Source organism: Nyctereutes procyonoides, unplaced genomic scaffold (assembly GCF_905146905.1).
Source record: "Nyctereutes procyonoides isolate TBG_1078 unplaced genomic scaffold, NYPRO_anot_genome, whole genome shotgun sequence".
In the NCBI taxonomy this organism is placed as follows: Eukaryota; Metazoa; Chordata; class Mammalia; order Carnivora; family Canidae; genus Nyctereutes; species Nyctereutes procyonoides.
Window position 1 is genome coordinate 23,458,735 of NW_026575024.1, and position 18,507 is coordinate 23,477,241.

At 50.5% G+C, this 18,507-nt stretch overlaps 1 protein-coding gene across 10 annotated transcripts in view; it reads right to left on the minus strand.

The window, feature by feature from the left end:
* Nucleotides 1–18,507, minus strand: part of CEP250 (centrosomal protein 250) — a 48,528-nt gene that overhangs the window by 3,497 nt on the left and 26,524 nt on the right. For 8 of the 10 annotated variants that reach the window (XM_055300337.1, XM_055300364.1, XM_055300347.1 and 5 more), the window contains 12 exons: nucleotides 15,296–15,463; nucleotides 14,766–14,900; nucleotides 12,967–13,110; nucleotides 12,232–12,365; nucleotides 10,686–10,824; nucleotides 9,433–9,772; nucleotides 8,617–8,738; nucleotides 7,591–7,711; nucleotides 6,468–6,589; nucleotides 3,404–6,013; nucleotides 628–720; nucleotides 269–424 (listed from right to left, as the gene is read on the minus strand). In XM_055300337.1, coding sequence (XP_055156312.1) covers nucleotides 269–424; nucleotides 628–720; nucleotides 3,404–6,013; nucleotides 6,468–6,589; nucleotides 7,591–7,711; nucleotides 8,617–8,738; nucleotides 9,433–9,772; nucleotides 10,686–10,824; nucleotides 12,232–12,365; nucleotides 12,967–13,110; nucleotides 14,766–14,900; nucleotides 15,296–15,463 — 4,284 coding nt within the window. Of the gene's footprint in view, nucleotides 1–268; nucleotides 438–627; nucleotides 721–3,403; nucleotides 6,014–6,467; nucleotides 6,590–7,590; nucleotides 7,712–8,616; nucleotides 8,739–9,432; nucleotides 9,773–10,685; nucleotides 10,825–12,231; nucleotides 12,366–12,966; nucleotides 13,111–14,765; nucleotides 14,901–15,295; nucleotides 15,464–18,507 lie in introns of those variants that run through there. The other 2 variants (XM_055300384.1, XM_055300373.1) reach the window with 2 other exon arrangements.

The window sequence follows — 18,507 nt, forward strand, 5'->3', positions numbered from 1 at the left end:
AGGGCCAGCCACTCAGGCCTTCAGAGCAGGCTTAGTGAAGGCTTTCTGTGGTATTCTAGACTCTGCAGGCCATTAAATCTCTGTCACAACTATTCAATTCCTCTATTGTAGTGTTCCCATGAAAATTTCTTTTCAACAACAGGCAGCAGGGCTGAATGTGGCCCTGGGGCTACAGCTTACAGCTCTGCTCTGCGGGCTACACGGGAGGTAGAGATGCCTGCCCACTGGACCCCAGTTGAGGGAGCTGAGGACAAGAGAAATGGATTACCTGCTCCAAGGTTGCCCGCAGCTGGACATTGTGGTGCTGCAGCCTGCTCCGGTCAATCTCCAGCTGTGCCACTGCTTGCTGGAGGTACTCCAGCCTTTGTCCCCATAGCTGCCTCTCCTCCAGCCCAAGACTAGGCTCAGCCTCGACTTCTGACACCTGCAGGACAGACCTGTTACACTCACCTGGGCAGCCCCTTAGGCAGATGGGGATCAGATAGAGGACAAAGGGATCAATCTGGCAGAGCTGAGCTTCAGGGACCCAATTCCCAAAGGAGGGGAAGAAGCCCCTGGAAAGGAGACTCCCCCTGGTCATCTGTTCCCACCAGGCCCCCAGCTCACCTCTTCCAGCTGTCCACCTACCTCTTCTCTGGGCCTCTGTTCTGCTCTGCTGGTTGAACTAGGGCTCAGGAGCTGCTCCTTCTCCAGAGCCTGTCTGGTGAGCTCCAACTCATCCTGGGACATCAAGGTGTGGAGCAAATCACCCCCTGACAATGTCATATCCAGACCTTCTCTGCCTTCCATCCTCATAAAAACTGATTACTTTTCTCATCAGATTATAGTCTTATTGTTCCTGGAGCCTCTTCTGAACTATTCTAGTGAAGAATCTTTATTTTACAGGTGGATAAAGCAAAGAAGCAGAGAGGGGTCTATTCAAAGATGCACAGTTGGCTAGGGCTAAAACCTGGCTCGTCTGAGATCTCCCATAAGCTAAGCAACAACTTGGAGCACTGAGACATAGACTCTGGGATCACACACAGTTGGGCATTATGTCACCACTTATGGGCTCTGTGACTTGGTATGAGTGCTCTCCAAAACCCAACTTGCTCATTTGTGTGAAAAAAAACAAAAAAAAAACAAAAACAAAACTCTATGAAGCGTAGATCAAGACCCTGAGGTTAAATCCCTATGGATAAGTGGGGACCCCAGCACTAGATATTTTCTAGGTGCCGTATGTCTCATAAGTGTTAATGGTCAAGAAGACAGATAAGAGGAAGTGCGTGTGCACAGGTGGAAGTTGTCTGGGAGACAGGAAGATCTCAGCAATAAACAGGCTGCATTCTAGAGTCAGACTCCCTAGATCTAATTCTGCCATCAACTGGCCATATGACCTTGGACAAGTTACCTGGCCTCTCTGAACTGCAAACTGAAGATAATAATTCCTACTTCTCAGGGCTGTTGTGGAAGGAAGCAAGAATAAAAATGCATGGCATGGAAAATGCTTAAGATAAAAAATGACAGCATTGCGATGGAGGGCTGCATCTGAAAGATGTTCTTGAGTGTTTGAGGGGTGAGGAGTGCAGGGGGACTCTGACCTGGCCTACAGTACTGCTCAGTAATCCTCCTGCCCAGTGATATACCTTACTTTCTCTGTGCCTATAAGAATGAGCCTAGAAATAGGAAAGGAATTCTACTTATTGAATGCTTCCTTCCTATGCATTTTATATGTATTATCTCATTTTATACTCAAGATGACCCTTGGGGCTAGTACTGTCATTCCCTATTTTATTGAAGAGAAAACCAAGAGTCAGAGAAGTAAAGGCACTTATCTAGGGTCACACAGCCCATAAGCTGTAGGACTGTGTTACAAACTCAGGAACTTGACTCCAAAGTTCACAATGGATCCCCTTCTCTGCATATCGCTCCCAGAAGGTAAGTCCCTGCATGGCTGTGTCTGAGATGACGAAGGGGGGACACCTGGGTTGAGCGTTTGCCTGAGGCTCAGGGCATGATCCCAGAGTCCCAGGATGGAGTCCCACATCGGGCTTCCTGCATGGAGCCTGCTTCTCCCTCTGCCTATGTCTCTGCCTCTGTCTCTGTGTCTTCATGAATAAATAAAATCTTAAAAAAAAAAAGAGATAACAAAGGGGGTTCTCTGGGGCTCAGCCCTGGTCAAGGCCCCACAATGTAGAGTCAATTTCTTGGGAAAATTGGACTGGGTTCCTCTTGGCAAAAGAGACAATGGCTCTCTATGACCAATAGCCAACCTCACTTTCCTGAATGCCTACTCCGTGCAGGCCGTATGCTCAGTGCTGGGGTGCCCAGGGGACTAAGACATGGCCCCTGACCTTGAGGTTGAATGCTACACCTTAAGGCCCACTTCCCTTCTCACTCAATATTCCACCTAGAGGAGTACACTTATCCCTAACTGGTGTGGACCCCAAGTCTCTATCCCTAGTATCATCCTTCAACTTCAGGTCACTTTACAGTCCTGCCCACTGGACGTCATCCCCTGCACATCCCACAGGCACCTCACCTTGCTGCCTTCCATAGCATTTCTGAAACCTGCCTTTGAGCAGAAACCTGAGGGTTTGGTTTTCTTCTGCCCTTTTTTTACTTCCCCGTCTCTTAGCCAGTCAACTGCCAGAAGTCCTTTGAGCTTCTATACCCACCCTGTGTCACCATCCACCCCTACTGTCTTAGGTGACCATCTGTCCCGGGACTTCGATGACTGCCTCCTTGTTGTTCTCCAGATCCACTGTTGCTTCACACAGTAGCCTGAGTGATTTTCTGGACTAAACATTGGATTGTGTCACCCTCCTCCACTGCCCCAAATGCTTCATCCAGGTCCCACTGGTCAGCCAGGTCCTTGACACAACTTAGAAGCCCTCAACGATGATGGCACCCCGCTGCCTTGTCTTCTGTTGCTAACTGCCCCTCTGTGTCCCAGGCAGCCCGAAGTCCCTATGCAGACATTACACATTCTCCTTCCTTTTTCCTCTTCCCCAGTAAACTCCTCCCCCACCTGTGCTTGGCTAATTCCTTACTGTTCCCTTCTCATCTAATTTTAAAGCCTGCTCTTATTGGGAAGCCTTTCAGGATTTTCCACTAGGAACAGCTGGCTGAGTGCCCTCTGCATGCTCAAGAGCACACTGATCTTCCCTAATGAGGATCTAATTAGAACCTGACAGTGCATTCTAATTGTTTATCTGCTTGACTAGAAGCTCTACGAGGGCAGGAACCGTGGCTGTCTTACTTTCTCCATATCCCCCCAGACTAGCACAGTACCCTGGATTCCACTTACCTCTGCTCTCTCACACCCTGAGGTGCCACAAGCCCAGGGTGGTGGGCAGCCCCTGAGCTCAGCCAAACTGGGCTCTGCACCCTCCCTGCTGTTATGATTCATGGGGTGACTCACCTGCAGCCTCTGCTGTTCCAAGTCCCGCTCCAGAACAGAGGCCTGTAGGAACATGGCTGCCTCCTGCAAACTGCTGACGCTAGCCTTGCTCTGGGCCAGGGACAGCGCCAAGTCCTGGGCCTTCTCCCTCCACTCAATCTCCCTGGCCTCAGTTAGCCTCAGCGCTGTCTGCAGTCGCTCCAGCTCCTGCTGCAGCCTGGGCCGTAAGGTGGCAAAGTCTGTAGAGGGCTCTGGGGGCGCTGTGTGGCTGTGCAGGGAGTCCTCCAGATTCTTCCTTTGCTGGGCCTCCCTCAGCCCCAGGATCTCCTCTTCCTTTTGGGCTAGAGTCAGCTGCAACTCCCTTAGGCTTTCTCGAAGGCCCCTCATCTCTTCCTCTTCTCTCTCCTGCTCCGGACCTGGCTTCCCTTGGATGGCATCTTCTCGGGCCCTCCGGGCCAGAGACTGCTCTAGCAGCTGCCCCTGTCTCTTCTGATGGCTCAATTCTTCATCTCTCTGGGCAAGTGCCCGCTGGAGCTGCTGCACGGCCTCCTGGTGCCGGAGGTCCCGGTCCTGGATCTCGCCCTCTCGCCTCCTCAGAGCCTCCTCCAGCTGCCGGGCTTGTGCCTGGCAGGAGTCCAGGGCAGCCTGTAAAGTGGCAGTGCTGGTCTCCAGGCTGCGGCTCAACTCTGCTTGACCCAGCAGCCGCTGCTCTTTCTCCTGCACGGCAGCCTGGGCCTTGCTCAGGGCCTCCTGCAGAGCTTGGGCCCAGTCCCGGGCTGTCTCCTCCCGAAGCTGGGAGGCCCGGCCATCGGCTCGCAGGGCCTCCAGCTCCAGGTCCCGTTCCTTGAGTGCAGTCTCTGCCTGCAGCAGGCTGGCCCGCAGGCCCCCGACCTCCGCCTCATGCTCCTGTGCCCGCTCAGCACCCTGTTGCTGGAGGGCCAGCAAAGCCTCCTCCTGCTCCCGAGACTCAGCCCTTAGGTCACCCACCACCTCCTCCAGGGCCTGCACACGCCGTCCCTCCATGGCCAGCTCCTCCTGGAGCCTTCGCACATGCTCCTTGTGGTCCTCAAGCTCTCCCTGGCGCTCTTTCAGCGCCGTGTGGGCCTGCTCCAGAGCCCTCTGCAGGGTGCTTGCCTCTTCCTTCCTAGTCTCCTCCTGCCCCAGGGCCTGCTGCTGTTGGTGCTGCAGGGCCTCAAGCTCCTGGTCCCTCTGGGCCAGGGCTCTCTGGGCCTCTTCCAGGTGACCCTGAAGTGACCGCTCTTTCAGCTCCCCCTGTTCTGCGGCTTCCTGCAGATGCCGCTGCAGGACCACTATCTCCTGCTCTCGCTGAGTCAGGAGGAGGCCAGTCTCCCCTGCCTTCCTGTGTAGGCCCTGGAGCTGCTGCTCCAGCTGATCCTTATACTCCTTCAGTTCCTGGATGCGTTCCTGCTGGCATTCTACCTCCCTCTCCTTGTCACGCAGGATCAGCTTCAGGTGCTCCAGGCTCCCGCGCTGGGCTTTACTTGGGCCCTTCCCTTCCTCTGCCCGCTCCTGCATCGGTGGCCTCTGGGAAGCCAGCTCCCGGCCTCGCTCTCTCAAGGACAGCTTGATCTGTCCCAGGTCCTCCTCCAGGATCTTGGTCTGCAGCGTCCTCTGGTCTTCTAGGACCCGAATCCTTTCCCTCTGGAGCACCACGTCCTGGTCCCTCCTCTCTAGGTCCTGAGCCAGACGCTCCTTCTGCCTCTGCAGCTCCTCGATCTGTTCTCGCTGGGACTTCAGCTCCTGGTCCTTATCCTGGAGCTCTCTCGCCAGAAGGGTGCTATGGCTCTCCAGCTTGTTGATCTGACTGCTCTGGGCCTGCAGCTCCTGGCTCTTTTCTTCCAGGTCCAGTGTGAGGTGGGTCAGAGCTACTCTCTGCATTTCCCTCTGGCCCTCCAGCTCCTCGATTGCCTTTTGTTGGCACTCCATCTTGTGATGGTTTTCCTCTCGTTCCAGAGCCAGGCATTCCAGAGTAACCAGCTGCTTCTTCAGGTCCTGAATCTCTCCTTTCTGGGACTCTATCATTTGGGCCTTCTTCTCAAGTTCGAGAAGCTGATGCTCCAAGATGTTCCTCTGGGTCTCTCGATCCTTCTCGAGCTCTTGGATTTGCTCCCTCTGTGCAACCAGCCTCTGCTCTTGTTCCTGCATGGCCAGAGGCAGATCTTCTAAAAGGGACCTGCACTTCTCCAGCTCCTGGATCTGTTCTTGTTGCGCATCTACCTCTTCACTCTTCTTCTTTAGGTCCAGAGACAGAGCTTCCAAAGTAGCCTTTTGCATCTCCTGTTGTTTCTCCAGTTCCTGAATATTTCCCCGCAAAGCCTCCACCTCCCCTTCTCTTTCGGATAGAGTCTGAGCCAGGATAGCTAAATTCTCCTGCAGAGCCTTCCCTTGGGCCACCTTCAGCTCGCCCTGCTCCTGCAGAGCCTGGGCCCGCTCACGCTCGGTCTCTGCTTCCTCGCTCTTGAGTTTCAGGGCTGAGCGAGCAGTTCTCAAGTCCTCCTCCAGAGCCCTGGTGGCACCGGCCTGAGCCCTGGCTTCTGCCACAGATGCCTGCAAACGTTCCACCTGGGCTGTCAGGCTCTCCTTGGCTGCCTGCAGTAGCTCTTGCTCATTCTGGGAAACAAGATGCAAAAACAGCCTTAGGCTACGCTTCCTTGATACTGTCACCCCAGCTCAGGCCCTCCATTTCCTTACTCTGTGGCACAGCCCCGTCAAGGAGTAACAAAAAGAACTGGTGCATTCCACGTAAACTGATACCATAAGAAATCATCCCCACAACATTCCAGGGCTCTGCTAGGTCCAAAGAAAGCCTGATACAAACGAGCCATCCCAGATTCTGGTCTTTCGGGACAAGGGACAAAAATTTCTACCTCAGTTCAGAAAAACTCACCAGGGCCTTCCTAATGGGCCTCAGGGACAGGGAGACAGCCAGGGAAACAGACCTTTGCTGAAGGACGTTGGACATGACATATGGATGGGTTATGACCATAAGCCGAAGTGGTCTGGAGCCTGGCCCCTGAGGGTTCCTCCTGAAGAAATTCCCTCCCCCAGATCAGGGCCACCTCACCTGGGCCTCTAGTCCCTGCAGCTCTGCTTGCCGTAGACGACTCTGTAATGATGCCACAGTTCCATGCAGTTCAGTCAGCTCAGATTCCAGGGAGTTCTGTTTTCCTTCCCACTTGGATTTCTCTTTGGGAAGAGAGAAGGTGGTAGAGCAGGGCCCAGAGTTGAGAGTGGAGGAAAAGAGGGATATAGAGGCAGAAGGATGGTGAGGAACAGAATCAAAGGGGAAGAAGGCTAAGAAGGAGAGAATTACATCATTTCGCAGACCTGTCACCCATCTGCCAGCTGTTCCTGGTTGTCTAGGCTCCTTGCAGCATCCGCGCTCACATCTGTGTCTGCTGCCCAGTGCCAGCACTTGCCTGACTATCCTCCCAACACTGCCTCACCCTGATCACGTAGAGATCGCCAACCCTGAGTTCCAAGCAGGGGTGAACTAGAGGACATTGGAGGTCCTTTCTAGGTTCCAGTTCTATGATTTGCAGAGGTTCCTAGGGACTGGTGTCACTCTATTGGCTGCCCCCTCATTTCTGAAAAATGCACCAGAACCCAGCTCTCAGGGAGCCCTCTGGGATATTTTCAAGGCCCAGATTCCCTCCCCAAGCTGTCCTCTTCTCTTCTACAATGGAGCCTTGGCCCCCAAGACCCTCCCTCTCTTTTTTTTTCCAAGTAGTCACCACCCATACACTTGGCTGCGGTAGGGGGACATTCTCCTTAGATCCTCACACTTTGCTATCTCCCAAACAAGCCCATAATCCTTGTGCTGTCAAAGGTTAATAATTTTGACGACATAGTTGGAGATGACAAAAGTTATCGTGGATAAATGACAAAAGACAGAATTTTATAACCTTCTCACAGTCCTGGCCCTAGGTAGCTAGTTTTTAAATCTGTGGACAGAGAAAGTAGAAGCCTAGCCAGGAACTTCCCTCACTTCAGCCACTCTGTCTCCCTCTGTCTCCCTCCTTCCAGAATGGCCCTCGAAACAGAAAAATAGTCATCACCCCTTTGGAGAGGTCTCTAAGTAGCTTCTCACAGTTGTGAGTGAGCAGTGAAGAGCAGCTGCCCCTTCTGGACTTCGGCATCTCCTCTGTCTTCCCTCCAAACCTCCCTGCCTGCCTTGAGCTTCTCACCTTCCTGGTTCTGGGAGAGTTGTCTCTGCAAATCCTGCAATTCTGTGCAGACCTGACTCTTCTCGGCCTCTGTATCAGTGAGACGCTGTTCCAGCTTCAGGGCCTGCTCCCGCAGATCATCCTGGGAAAGGTAGGGTGAGGTTAAGCTCCTCATCTTCCACAAAACTACCCCAGCTCCGGACCCAAGCACCCCCCTCCTCCCCTTCAGCCTCTGTGGGCTCTGCCCTGTGGATCTATTCCTAGATGGCTCTCTGGAGTGATGACAGGCTCTGCTCCAACTGACTGGAGCCTAGAATCCCTGTCTGACCCTGCTGAGCTCAGGGTCAGTTCTCCCCCCAAATTCCAACTTCAAAGCTCAGCTCAAAGGTCACTTCTTCCTTCCCTGTGACCCTCCCCAAGTAAGAATGAATTGTCCCTTCCTCCTATTATCACTATTTACATCTGTTATTGATCCGATTAATTCTATCAGTTCTGCTTATTTTAGAATTCAGTTTCCTTCCTCAGCCTTCTCGAGGGTGGAAACCTGGTCTTTCTCCTTCCCATACCATCAGCTCATAAGGCTGGCATATAGGTGGCATTCAATTTTTATTGAATGATTGGTTCACTGAGAGGTGGAATTTATGAGACATTTAGTTCAATCTATAAATGGCAACCTCAAATCTTAGTGGTCCCCAGTTTTGTCAGGTTTTTCTTGGAGGTACTGGCACCAAGAATAAATAAATCAGAGCTAAAGGGAAAATGATACATAACAATATCCCTCATTTCTCCAGGCTTTTATAGTTCAGAGCCCACTCAGATCCCTCCCTCCCTACCCTCCTCACAACCCCAAGGCAGGCATGGTTTGCCTCAGTTGGCTAGTGAAACCCAGGCCCAGGAAACCAAATGCCATGCTCATGCTTGCCCAGGTAGAGAGTGTTGGGGTGGAACTCATCCCAACTTCATTTTGGGAATAAAACAGCTCAAACTGCTTCATGAGTCCTCTGCCAGGGAGTGAAGAGTTCAAGGAAGGAGAGCATAGCAGCATACCCGGGCCTGCTGAGTCTTCCATAGGTCTTGGTGAAGTTTCTGGAGGGCAGATGCCACTGCCTCAGCTGACAGAGCTGTCAGGAGGGACCCTCTCTTAAGGAGGATCCCAGTTCCATTCTGGTCTGAAAAAATGAGAAAACACATCCTTGCTTGGCTTCACTATGAAAGAAACAGCCAAACCTCCCCAGATCTGGCCATGGCCTTCCTACGGATCCCTCCTGTCCCCAAAGAACGCCTTTGAGCAGTTCATTCATCGTGAACTTTCTGTGTTCCTATGTGCCAGGAGCTATGGTGGGCACTTGATAATGCTAGCTATCATTTGTTAGGCATTTAGTAAATGCCAGGAACTGTGTGACCTATTTTACTTATGTAATCGCATTAACTCTTTAGAAAAATCCTGAGATGGGGTGCCTGGGTGGTGTAGTTGCTTAAACTCAGGTCATGGTCTCAGGGTTGTGAGATCGAGCCCCATGTCAGGCTCTGAGCTCTGTGGGGAGTCTGTTTAAGACTCTGTCTCCCTCTTCCTCTAGCCCTCCCCTGCTTGCACACGAGTGAGCTCACATATGTGTGCACAAGCTCTCTTTCTCTCTCTCAAAAAAAAAAAAAAAAATCAAGCTCAGAGAGGATAGGTGACTTGCCCAAGTACACATCTAGCAAATGGCAGAGCAGGTGTTTAGACTCTGACTGAATTCCAGAGTCTGTGGCCTTAGCCTTGATGCAATACTGCCTAAAGAACCAGAGGCCCCTTCTATCTCCCCCCAAGGGAAACAGGCCTGGCTTTGGCCAAAGGACTGAGTCCTTGGGTTGCCGGCTTACCTGGCTCGGGGCCCCAGAGGGAAGCAGAGTCTCCCCCGCCACGCAGCTCAGGCCTGCTCTCACAAGCAAACCCCAAGGCCTGCTGCAGGACAGAGCAGAGGCTGGCCAGCTGGGCCTGGGCCTGGTGCCCCGGCTGCTGCTCTGCCACCAGAGCTGCCAACTGGTTCTCTGTGCTGCGCAGTCGCAGTTGGACTTGGGCTGCCTTGGCTTCCAGGGCCCGCAAGGAAGCTCGCAGCCGCTGCTCTGTTACTTGAGATGCCTCCAGCTCCTCCAGCAGTTGTGCTTCCTGAGCCAGAAAGTCAGCCTCCTTTTCCTTCACCTCCTGCTTCAGTAATTCCACCTGCCAGGAAAGGAAGGAAGTGTCATCACTCTAAGCAGGGAGTGGACACCTTCTCATCAGACCCTACCCAGCCTATGCTCGCCTTGATCAGGGCCTTGATCAGCTCTCCAGCAGAAAGGAAGGCTCTGGAATGAGTGTTACTCTCAATCTGACCTGTTTGTCCACCAACTGACTCCTGACACATGGGCCTAGGTGATGCAAATGGGCTGTGGCCCTAGTTCCCCTGGCAGCAATGCCAACTCCCTGCTACAATCAGAACTCTGCCTGAAACCCTGACACTCCGCCCAAAGAAGACTAGTCACAATAATGATGGCTACTATTTATAAAATGCCTACTGTGTTCTGACACCACACATTCCTAAAGTGGCTAAGAGTTATTCTTGTCTGATGGATGAAGAAACGAATGCCCATGTAACCTAGAAGCAGGATTGCTGGGAGCAAATCCAGCACTGTCTAATGACTGGACCTGGCCTTTCATTGCTCTGGTCTACTTTCTATCTCTGACCGGCTTAGTTTTCCCCTCTGTGCCCAAGGTCTGGGGTTATGAGCAGACTGAATCCTGAAATTTTCTTGCTGCTGCCTCCCGGATCTGTGTAATGACCTGTTCCACTGCTGTGTCTTGCCAAGCTGACCAAGCACACTTAGATGTAGCCATGCTTGGTCTAGGCCTATGTGAGCTCCACCCACCCCTTTGGGCACCAGGTTCTGTTCTCAACTCTGGGTCAGGTTCTCAAGCCCCCAGCCCTGCCCAGTTCTGACTTGCACCTCCTGCCAGGGCTGCTGAGGTCCCAGCACACCTTGTACAATGGAACAAGAGAACCGTCCTCTTATGAAACGATCCTGAACAATAGCCTTCCGCACTCCAGGAAGAGGCCTCCACCAAGGAATGGCGCCCCAGGCAGCATGGGAAGTACCTGGGTGCTGAGCTCTTTCTGCCCTTCCTGGGACTCCTGCATGTCCTGGCGCAGGGAGCTCAGCTCCTGTTGTCGAGCAGAGTCAGCTTCTTGTAAAACAAGGAGTCTCTGCTCCTTTTCCATCAGCGACTGAATCAGGCTACAGAGAGGCCAGAGGGTTAAGGTCATTTTCTTAGGGAATCAATAACTCCTTTCACATCTGACTATGCTAAATGCAGCATTAATACTTAAAAGAGTAATTGTGAGAGAACAATTACAGCGTAACAATAAAAGCTAGAATCTGTTGAGCACTGAGTGCTCCTAGGTACTTCACGGACCTGATATCACCTTTTAGCTTCAGTTTCTTCTTCTCTGGCAAATTCCAGAAATACCTGTGTAATACCACAAATTCAACATATCCAGTTCTTCCCATCCCCTCTGCACCCCCCTCTCCCCAGTCACCCTCTACCCTGCTCCCTAGCTCAGCGAATGGCACCTTTATCCACCCAATGTTCTAATTTGGTGGCCCTGACCACATCAGAGAGTTCTCCCTTCATCCCACTTATGTCCAATCGGTGATGACATATAATGAATTCCAACACCCTCAATGTCCCTTGAGCTCCTTCCCTGAGCTCCTTCCCTCCTCCCCTTCCCCACTACTCCTACCCTTGTGCATCCTTAGTATCTCTCCAGCAAACAACCGCATCCACCTCCTAACCCTGTCTAGCTCCCTGTGATTGTTTCAACAAGAGGATCTGTCCCTCTTCAAACTCCTACGTCACTGAGGAGACACGCCGCACTTCACCTGGATGGCCATATCTCACTCCTGAGGTTTCCTGCCATCATTCTCTTCTGATATATCATAAACGGGACCATGTCAATTTCCCTGCTTAAAACCCTCGTTTGGTTTCCTACTAAACCCAAAATAAATGACACACTCCTGGTTGTGGCCCACAAATCCCAAACGATGCAGACTTGCCCAGGTCATGTACCCTGTCCTCGTTCACCAGGCTCTGGTCATATAGTGCTTCTGGTATCCCCAAAGATCTTCAGTATAGATCTGCCTCCAGGCCACTGAGATTTCTAACCTACCACAGAACTTTCCCTCACCCCTTTGCATGGCTGTTTTCAGCTTATCCTCAGTGATCGGTTTAAAGGCAACCTCCCCTCCCCTTTAAGGGAAGGAAGGCTTTCCCTAAAACCTTAATCTAAAGTACATCCTCACCTTTACCTCTACTTCAGCATCCTGTTTCTTCCCTTCACACCATGTAATGTAACCAGCAATGATTTATCTGGATGATTACTTAATCACGTCTTCCCCACAAAACCATATATTCTACTGAGGCAGGAACCATGCTGTCCTGTTTATCACTAATGTGTTTTCTCAAAGTATACTACCTGAAGTATAAGCTTTGAAGACAGGAACCATATCCTCTCTACATGGCTACCCATACAGTCCAGGGCTAGAGACATGAGATGCCAGGTTGCCTGAGCAAAGGCCTGTCTATCTCACAGTGACCATAGTGGCTGGACAGGCAAAAGCTACTCCGTGGACTATCAAGCCTACCTGGCTTTCTCTCTCTCCAGCTCCTTCTGAATTCGGCTATACTCCTGGGCCTCCCTCAGCTTCTCCTGAACCTCCTGCTCCACCAGCCTCCGGGAGTCATCTCTGGAAACCAGCTGAGACTTCAAGTCTTCCACCTGGAAAGATAATGGCATGAGGATCAAGGGCACGGGGCCAGCAAGAAGACACTTCTCACATAGGGCTCCAGGGTCCTTCGAGGCCACAGTCACTGGCCCATTTCCAATGCTCGGGGGGCTTCTGCCAATGCTTACATACTATTCTGACCACCCCTCCCCCAGTAACATTCAGCCTCACCGCTGTCTCCCAGCCTCACATCTGCTGTGTAAAGGCAGGCACAAATCAAAATCTTGGCTGAATAGAATCACCCAAAGGCCAAGTGATAAGTGATAGGCAAGTGTATAGTGATTGTATTTTTTTTAAAATAAACAATGAGAACACCAACTGATAAACGATTCTGAAAAGGAAAAGCAATCAGAGTAGGAAAAGCAACATGATATTTTAAAATATCTGATCTCTGGGGGAGGGTGGGAAGAACGACCGCCTGAGAAAATCTAAGTTCTGTGGTTGCCACAGGGAGAGATGACTATCTCAGGGCTGCAAGGGCACGGGCTCAGCTGTAAGCACCCTTCTGTTTTCCACTCCTTCCCAAGCAGAAGGAGGGGAAGAGCCAGGCTATGCTGGGGAAGGGTTGCAGGACTGGGAGAGAGAAGGAGGCACCCGCTTCTGCAGGTCCATCTTCGCCTGCAGCAGGGCCCCGCACTCTTCTTGGACAGCAACAAGGTCATCTCTGTTCTGCTGGGCTACCTGCTCCAGCTCCCCCCGAGCCTCCCGGAGCTGGGTCTGCAGGATCTGAGTGGTCTCCTGCAAAAGGAGAAGACCACAATGAGCAGAAGAAAGCTCCCACTGGGGCTCATGTCTTACAATCTATGTCATACAGATACTGGGTTTTCAATTGGATTGGCAAAAGCGGAGGCAGGACCCAGCAATCCACACTCTTTTTACCATGCCACCTCAACCCTTACCTCCTGCTCCCTTTCCTCCCTCACAAAGCGTGCTGACTCACCCTGGCTTTCTCTGTCAGCACCCGAGTTGGTAGCAGTCCCTCACCCGGACCACTGCTGCAGGCTTCTATTGCGTATCCCTACAACCACTTCATGTCACCACCACTTGCGCACATGCATGCGCGCGCGCGCGCGCGCACACACACACACACACACACACACACCCCTCCACAAAGCAGCTAAAGTATTTTTTAAAGTACCATCCAACAGTTTCCCACTGCCCTTAGAACAAATTCCAAGCTCCTAGCATGGCTGACCAAGAGCTCCTGGGCTCCTGTCTATCTCTTCACTTGCCCCTGACCCTATCATGCTGGAGTCACATGGCTTCCTTTCTGTCCTGGCACTCCTCAAGCCCCTGTCTCTCACTGCCCTTATGATGGCTATTTCCCTTGCTGAAACTATTCTTCAAATAGCTGGCTTTTTTTTTTTAAAGGCTTTACCGAGGGGTGCCTGGACAGCTCAGGTCATGATCTCAGGGTCCTGGGATCTAGCAGGGTCCCAGCTGGGCAGGGAGCCTGCTTCTCCCTCTCTCTCTGCACCCCCTGCTCAAGCTCTCTCTCTAAAATACATAAATTCTTAAATAAATAAATAAATAAATAAATGGGCTTTTTTTTTTTTTTTTTTTTTATGATAGTCACAGAGAGAGAGAGGCAGAGACACAGGCAGACGGAGAAGCAGGCTCCATGCACCGGGACCCTGATGTGGGATTCGATCCCGGGTCTCCAGGATCGCGCCCTGGGCCAAAGGCAGGCGCCAAACCGCTGCGCCACCCAGGGATCCCGGTATTGAGATATAGTTCACATATATAATTCACCCATTTAGGTATATAATGGTTAACCATATCGATGGTTTTTAGAATATTCGGAGTTGGACAACGGGCACCACATTTTAGAATACTGTTATCACCCAAGAAAACAAGCCTGTACCCTCCCTATTCCCATCTTCTCTCCCAACTACTCATCTGCTGCCTCTGTAGATTTGCCTATTTGGGACATTTCCTACATATGGAACCATGTGCTGTGTGGCCTCTTGTGACTGGCTTCTTACACTCAGCATAATGCTTTCAGGGTCTGTCCCTACTGTTGCCTGGGGCTGGCCTATTTTCAACCTTCATGCTTCAGCTCAAATGCCACTTTCTCGGTGAGCCCTACCCCTTTTGAACCACCTTGTTCAAAGTGGCCTCTGGTGAATCCCTCTCAATTACTTCACCCTAACCATTTCCCTTACAGCATTTATTAGGACCCACAATTATCTCATTTATCTCTATCTGCTCATTTTCGTCTGCTCTGCCACTAGAACTCGAGCTCTTTGAGGACAGGGACTGTGTATGTCATGCCACCTGCTGTGACAGCACCATGCCCAGGACCTCAAACAAAAAAGCACCATAGAACTGGTCCATGCCAAAGGAGCATGTCGATGCCACCTTTCTTCCCCACCCAGATCCACTCTCCATACCTGCTCCTTTAACTTCTGGACCTTCATGTCCTGCCTCAGCCGCTCTAGTTGTTGGCTGGCATCTGCCAGCTCCTTCTGGGTCTGCAGCAGGGTCTCCAGGAGGGACACTCTCTCCTTCTCTGTTTCGAGCTGCATCTGCAGAGGGGCAGGAAGCCAAGGGCTTGCTACATCAGGGGTCATCATGCTCATCTGCTGGGCCAGAAACACATCCCAGCTACTCTGGGCCTCATCCAGCAAATGGGGAGGGGGCTGAGGGCCAAAGAAGGTCTGGACCTGCTTGTCAGGAACCAGGAAGTGCAAAGATTGTCACTGGTTTGCAAGCTGACAGGATGTGGTGAACATCGGCCCTCCCTCAGGAAGTGTGATACACTGTTGGTCCTGCAGCTAACAGCACTGGTCACCCTGCTCACGAGCAGCAAAGTGAACAGGTACTTCTCGTCTGGAAGCCCCCTGTGGCAGCACTCTTGGGAGTAGAAAAGGAAGTGGTCAGAAGGAGGGGGATCACAGCTCCAATCTCCCCAGCTTCCCACCTGGCAGAGGGCATTCTCTGCCTCCGCCCGTTCTTCCTCCCTCTGTGTCCGGATGGCCTCGGCTTCTGCCTGCTGTTCCCTCAGCCTCGTTTCCAGCTCCATTTTCTCCTTCTCTAGGCTCTCCAGGGCCTTATCCAGTTCCTGCTGGTGCCAAGAGCGCTCCTTCTCCTGGTCATGTGAGGGAAGCAGGGTTAGAACACAGTGGGTGAGGAGAAGAGGCAGGGGGAGGGCTGGAGTGGAGGTCCGCCCTCCCCAGCTGAGCGTCTTTGGTATCTCTCCCTCTGCTGGTCTCCCCCTCGATAAAGTGAGGTTGCTAACTCCTGCCTTATCTATCTTATTAAATTTTAGGAGAATCAAATGAGATTTAAAAACCCAAGTGATACAATACATGAAAACGTGTTTTCTAAAGTGCAACTGTCCCTAATATAACCTATAAATATCTGTTATTTTAAACCAACCACACCACGGTTGATGGTTATAACCATGAACTGAGGAGACAGATTAGTTCTCTGTTGCCCACTCCCCCTGTTCAGGGTGGTGGATAAGCCTCCTGAAAAGTCAGGTTGAGCCTTGTTAGGATGTCTCCTGCCATACAAGAGCTTTAGAACAGGGCATCCTGGTCCTTCCAGAGGTCCACCAGTGACCAAAGTCTTACTTGATCCCCTAGACTAACCCAGGATCCTCTCCTAGTTCCCAAGATAGTAGTGAAGGGCTCTCGAACCCAGCTGCCTGGGTTATGGTCTTCTTTTTTTTTTTTTTTAAAGATTTTATGTATTTATTTGATAGAGAACACAAGTAGGCAGAGAGATAGGAAGAGGGAGAGGGAGAAGCAGACTCCCTGGTGAGCAGGAAGCCTTGATTTGGGGCTTGATCCCAGGACTCAGGGATCATGACTTGAGCCTAAGGTAGATGCTCAACTGTGTGAGACCTCCAGGTGCCTCCGGATTATGGTCACTACTGTTGAGCGACTTTAGTTAATGTCAATCACATTTCTGTGCTTCAGTTTCCTCATCTATAAATACAGTGAGAGCAATTCAGGTTGCTCTGAGGATTGAGATAAGTCAGTAGAGCATCTTAAGTACATGGAAAGCACTCCATATTTAACACCTGTCGACATGATTCATCACGTTAGCAGTTCCCAGAACCTTTCCTTTAAAATGTGTCCAAGCTCAAGTTATACATTCATTTCATGGGAATGCTCCTTGGGTTTCACTCCTTCCCAACATCATCTCGTGCAGTGCCCCCCCCCCCCTGGCCACACTGGCCTCCTTTCAGGACCTCGGGCACACTACACACCCTCATACCTTAAGGCCTTTGCTCCTGCTCTCCATCTCCCTGGAATGCCCTTGCCTGCCCCCGACACCACTGTTCCTCACAGCCTAAATAATGTTTGCTCAGAGAGGCCTTCCCAGACCACACATTCGCAACAGGTCTCCTTGTTCCTTTTGTAACACCCAGTTCTTTGTCTACTTAGATCTTACATCATCCCTTACTTATTTGCATATTAACTTGTTTAATACTTGTCTTCCCTTTGAGGCCTTAAGCTCCATAAGGAGAACCACATCTACTTTGCTCCCACTGTATCCTCAGGTCCCACCACTGTGCCAGCACATAATGAATACTCCACAACGCATGAATGAATCACGTTTCAGCTACTGCACTGTTAAGATGCCTAAGAACAGCAATTTATAATGCTACAATTATAGAACAACTATGAATATCAAATCTTACCCTCTGATTCAAAAAGCCAGCTGTAAAAATATGGGAAATATGGGAAAGATGGATTTTAATAGTAGTAAGTGTTAAAAAAAACAAACAAACACAAAACTGACCTATTTGCTCAATTTGAGTTACAAGTGTGTATGGCTACTGGAAGAGCCAATTCTGTGATGTCCAGGAAGTAATAGTCTAGGGTTGCCAGCTAGGCTGTGGATCAGAATATTCTGCACACTGGGTCATGAGTAATGGGTAACATGTCTAGAGGAGAGCAACCGTGTTGGTAAGGGATTTCACGCAAACCTAACACTGATTTGTTTCACATGAATAGATTTTGGCTCAATATAAGGAATAATTTTCCAATAACTAGATCTATAAAAATAAATGAGCAGCCACTGGCAGAATACAACTGAAGCTAAGCAACCACTGACCACAGCACGAATGGTTAAAAGATGCTTAATCCCTGCTCTACTGTTTATTAGCAATGTGACCCTGAGTGACTTCTTGAAGTTTCAATTTCCTTACCAGTCATAGGTAGGCTATTTGAAATAATATAAGTAGCATTTAGCATGGCACTTGGCATGGGCAAGTGATTAATAAGTGCCCACTATCACTAGAATTAAAGTGGGTCCAGGCACCAGGTGGAAGAATGTGAAGACTATAGCTTCTAAAAGTTTTTCCAATTGCTAGGATTCCAGGAGAAGCAAGTCACAGTTAAAATTAACAGATTCTTGGGGTGGCCTGGCTGGTTCAGTCAATACAGCGTTTGATTCTTGACCTCAGGGTCGTGAGTTCAAGCTCGACATTGGGTATAGAGCTTACTTAAAAAACAATAAATAAATAAAACAAATAGACTCTCAAAAGTCAAGAGAGTAGTCAACCTTTTTTAATTAGTAGGGAGATTATAAAGTCAGACAATCAGAATTCAGGGGGATTATCTGAATGAGGAAAAGAAAAGATGGAAGAGGCCCTCCCATGACTCAGGTATGGCCATGAGATAGTCAATCCTTTCAGAGAAGCCTTTGTCAAGTGGTAACTCATCATTCAGAAACTTTATTGCATCTTTCACTTGTAGGGTTTTCCTTAGAGGGTACACCTGATTCTTGCTGGGCAAAGTGCCTTCTGGACACCATTCAACAAATAATTCAGTTACCTACTTTAGGCACATAATTCCCAAAACCAGCAAACGTCTGTCATCTTGCCAGCAAGTCTGCCTTGTAATAAGAGTCAAATCACAAATACACACAAAGCACAAGTCAACTTCCATTTCCAGAAACCTGACAAATATGATCTCTAACCCCCTCCACCCACGAAATGGCAAAACATCTTGGATAAAATATTAAATCTATGGGGTTTTTTTCCTAGATTTTATTTATTTATTCATGAGAGACACAGAGAGGGAGAGAGGCAGAGGGAGAAGCAGGCTCCATGCAGGGAGCCCAGTGTGGGACTCAATCCCAAGATCATGGGATCACAACCCCAGCCAAAGGCAGATG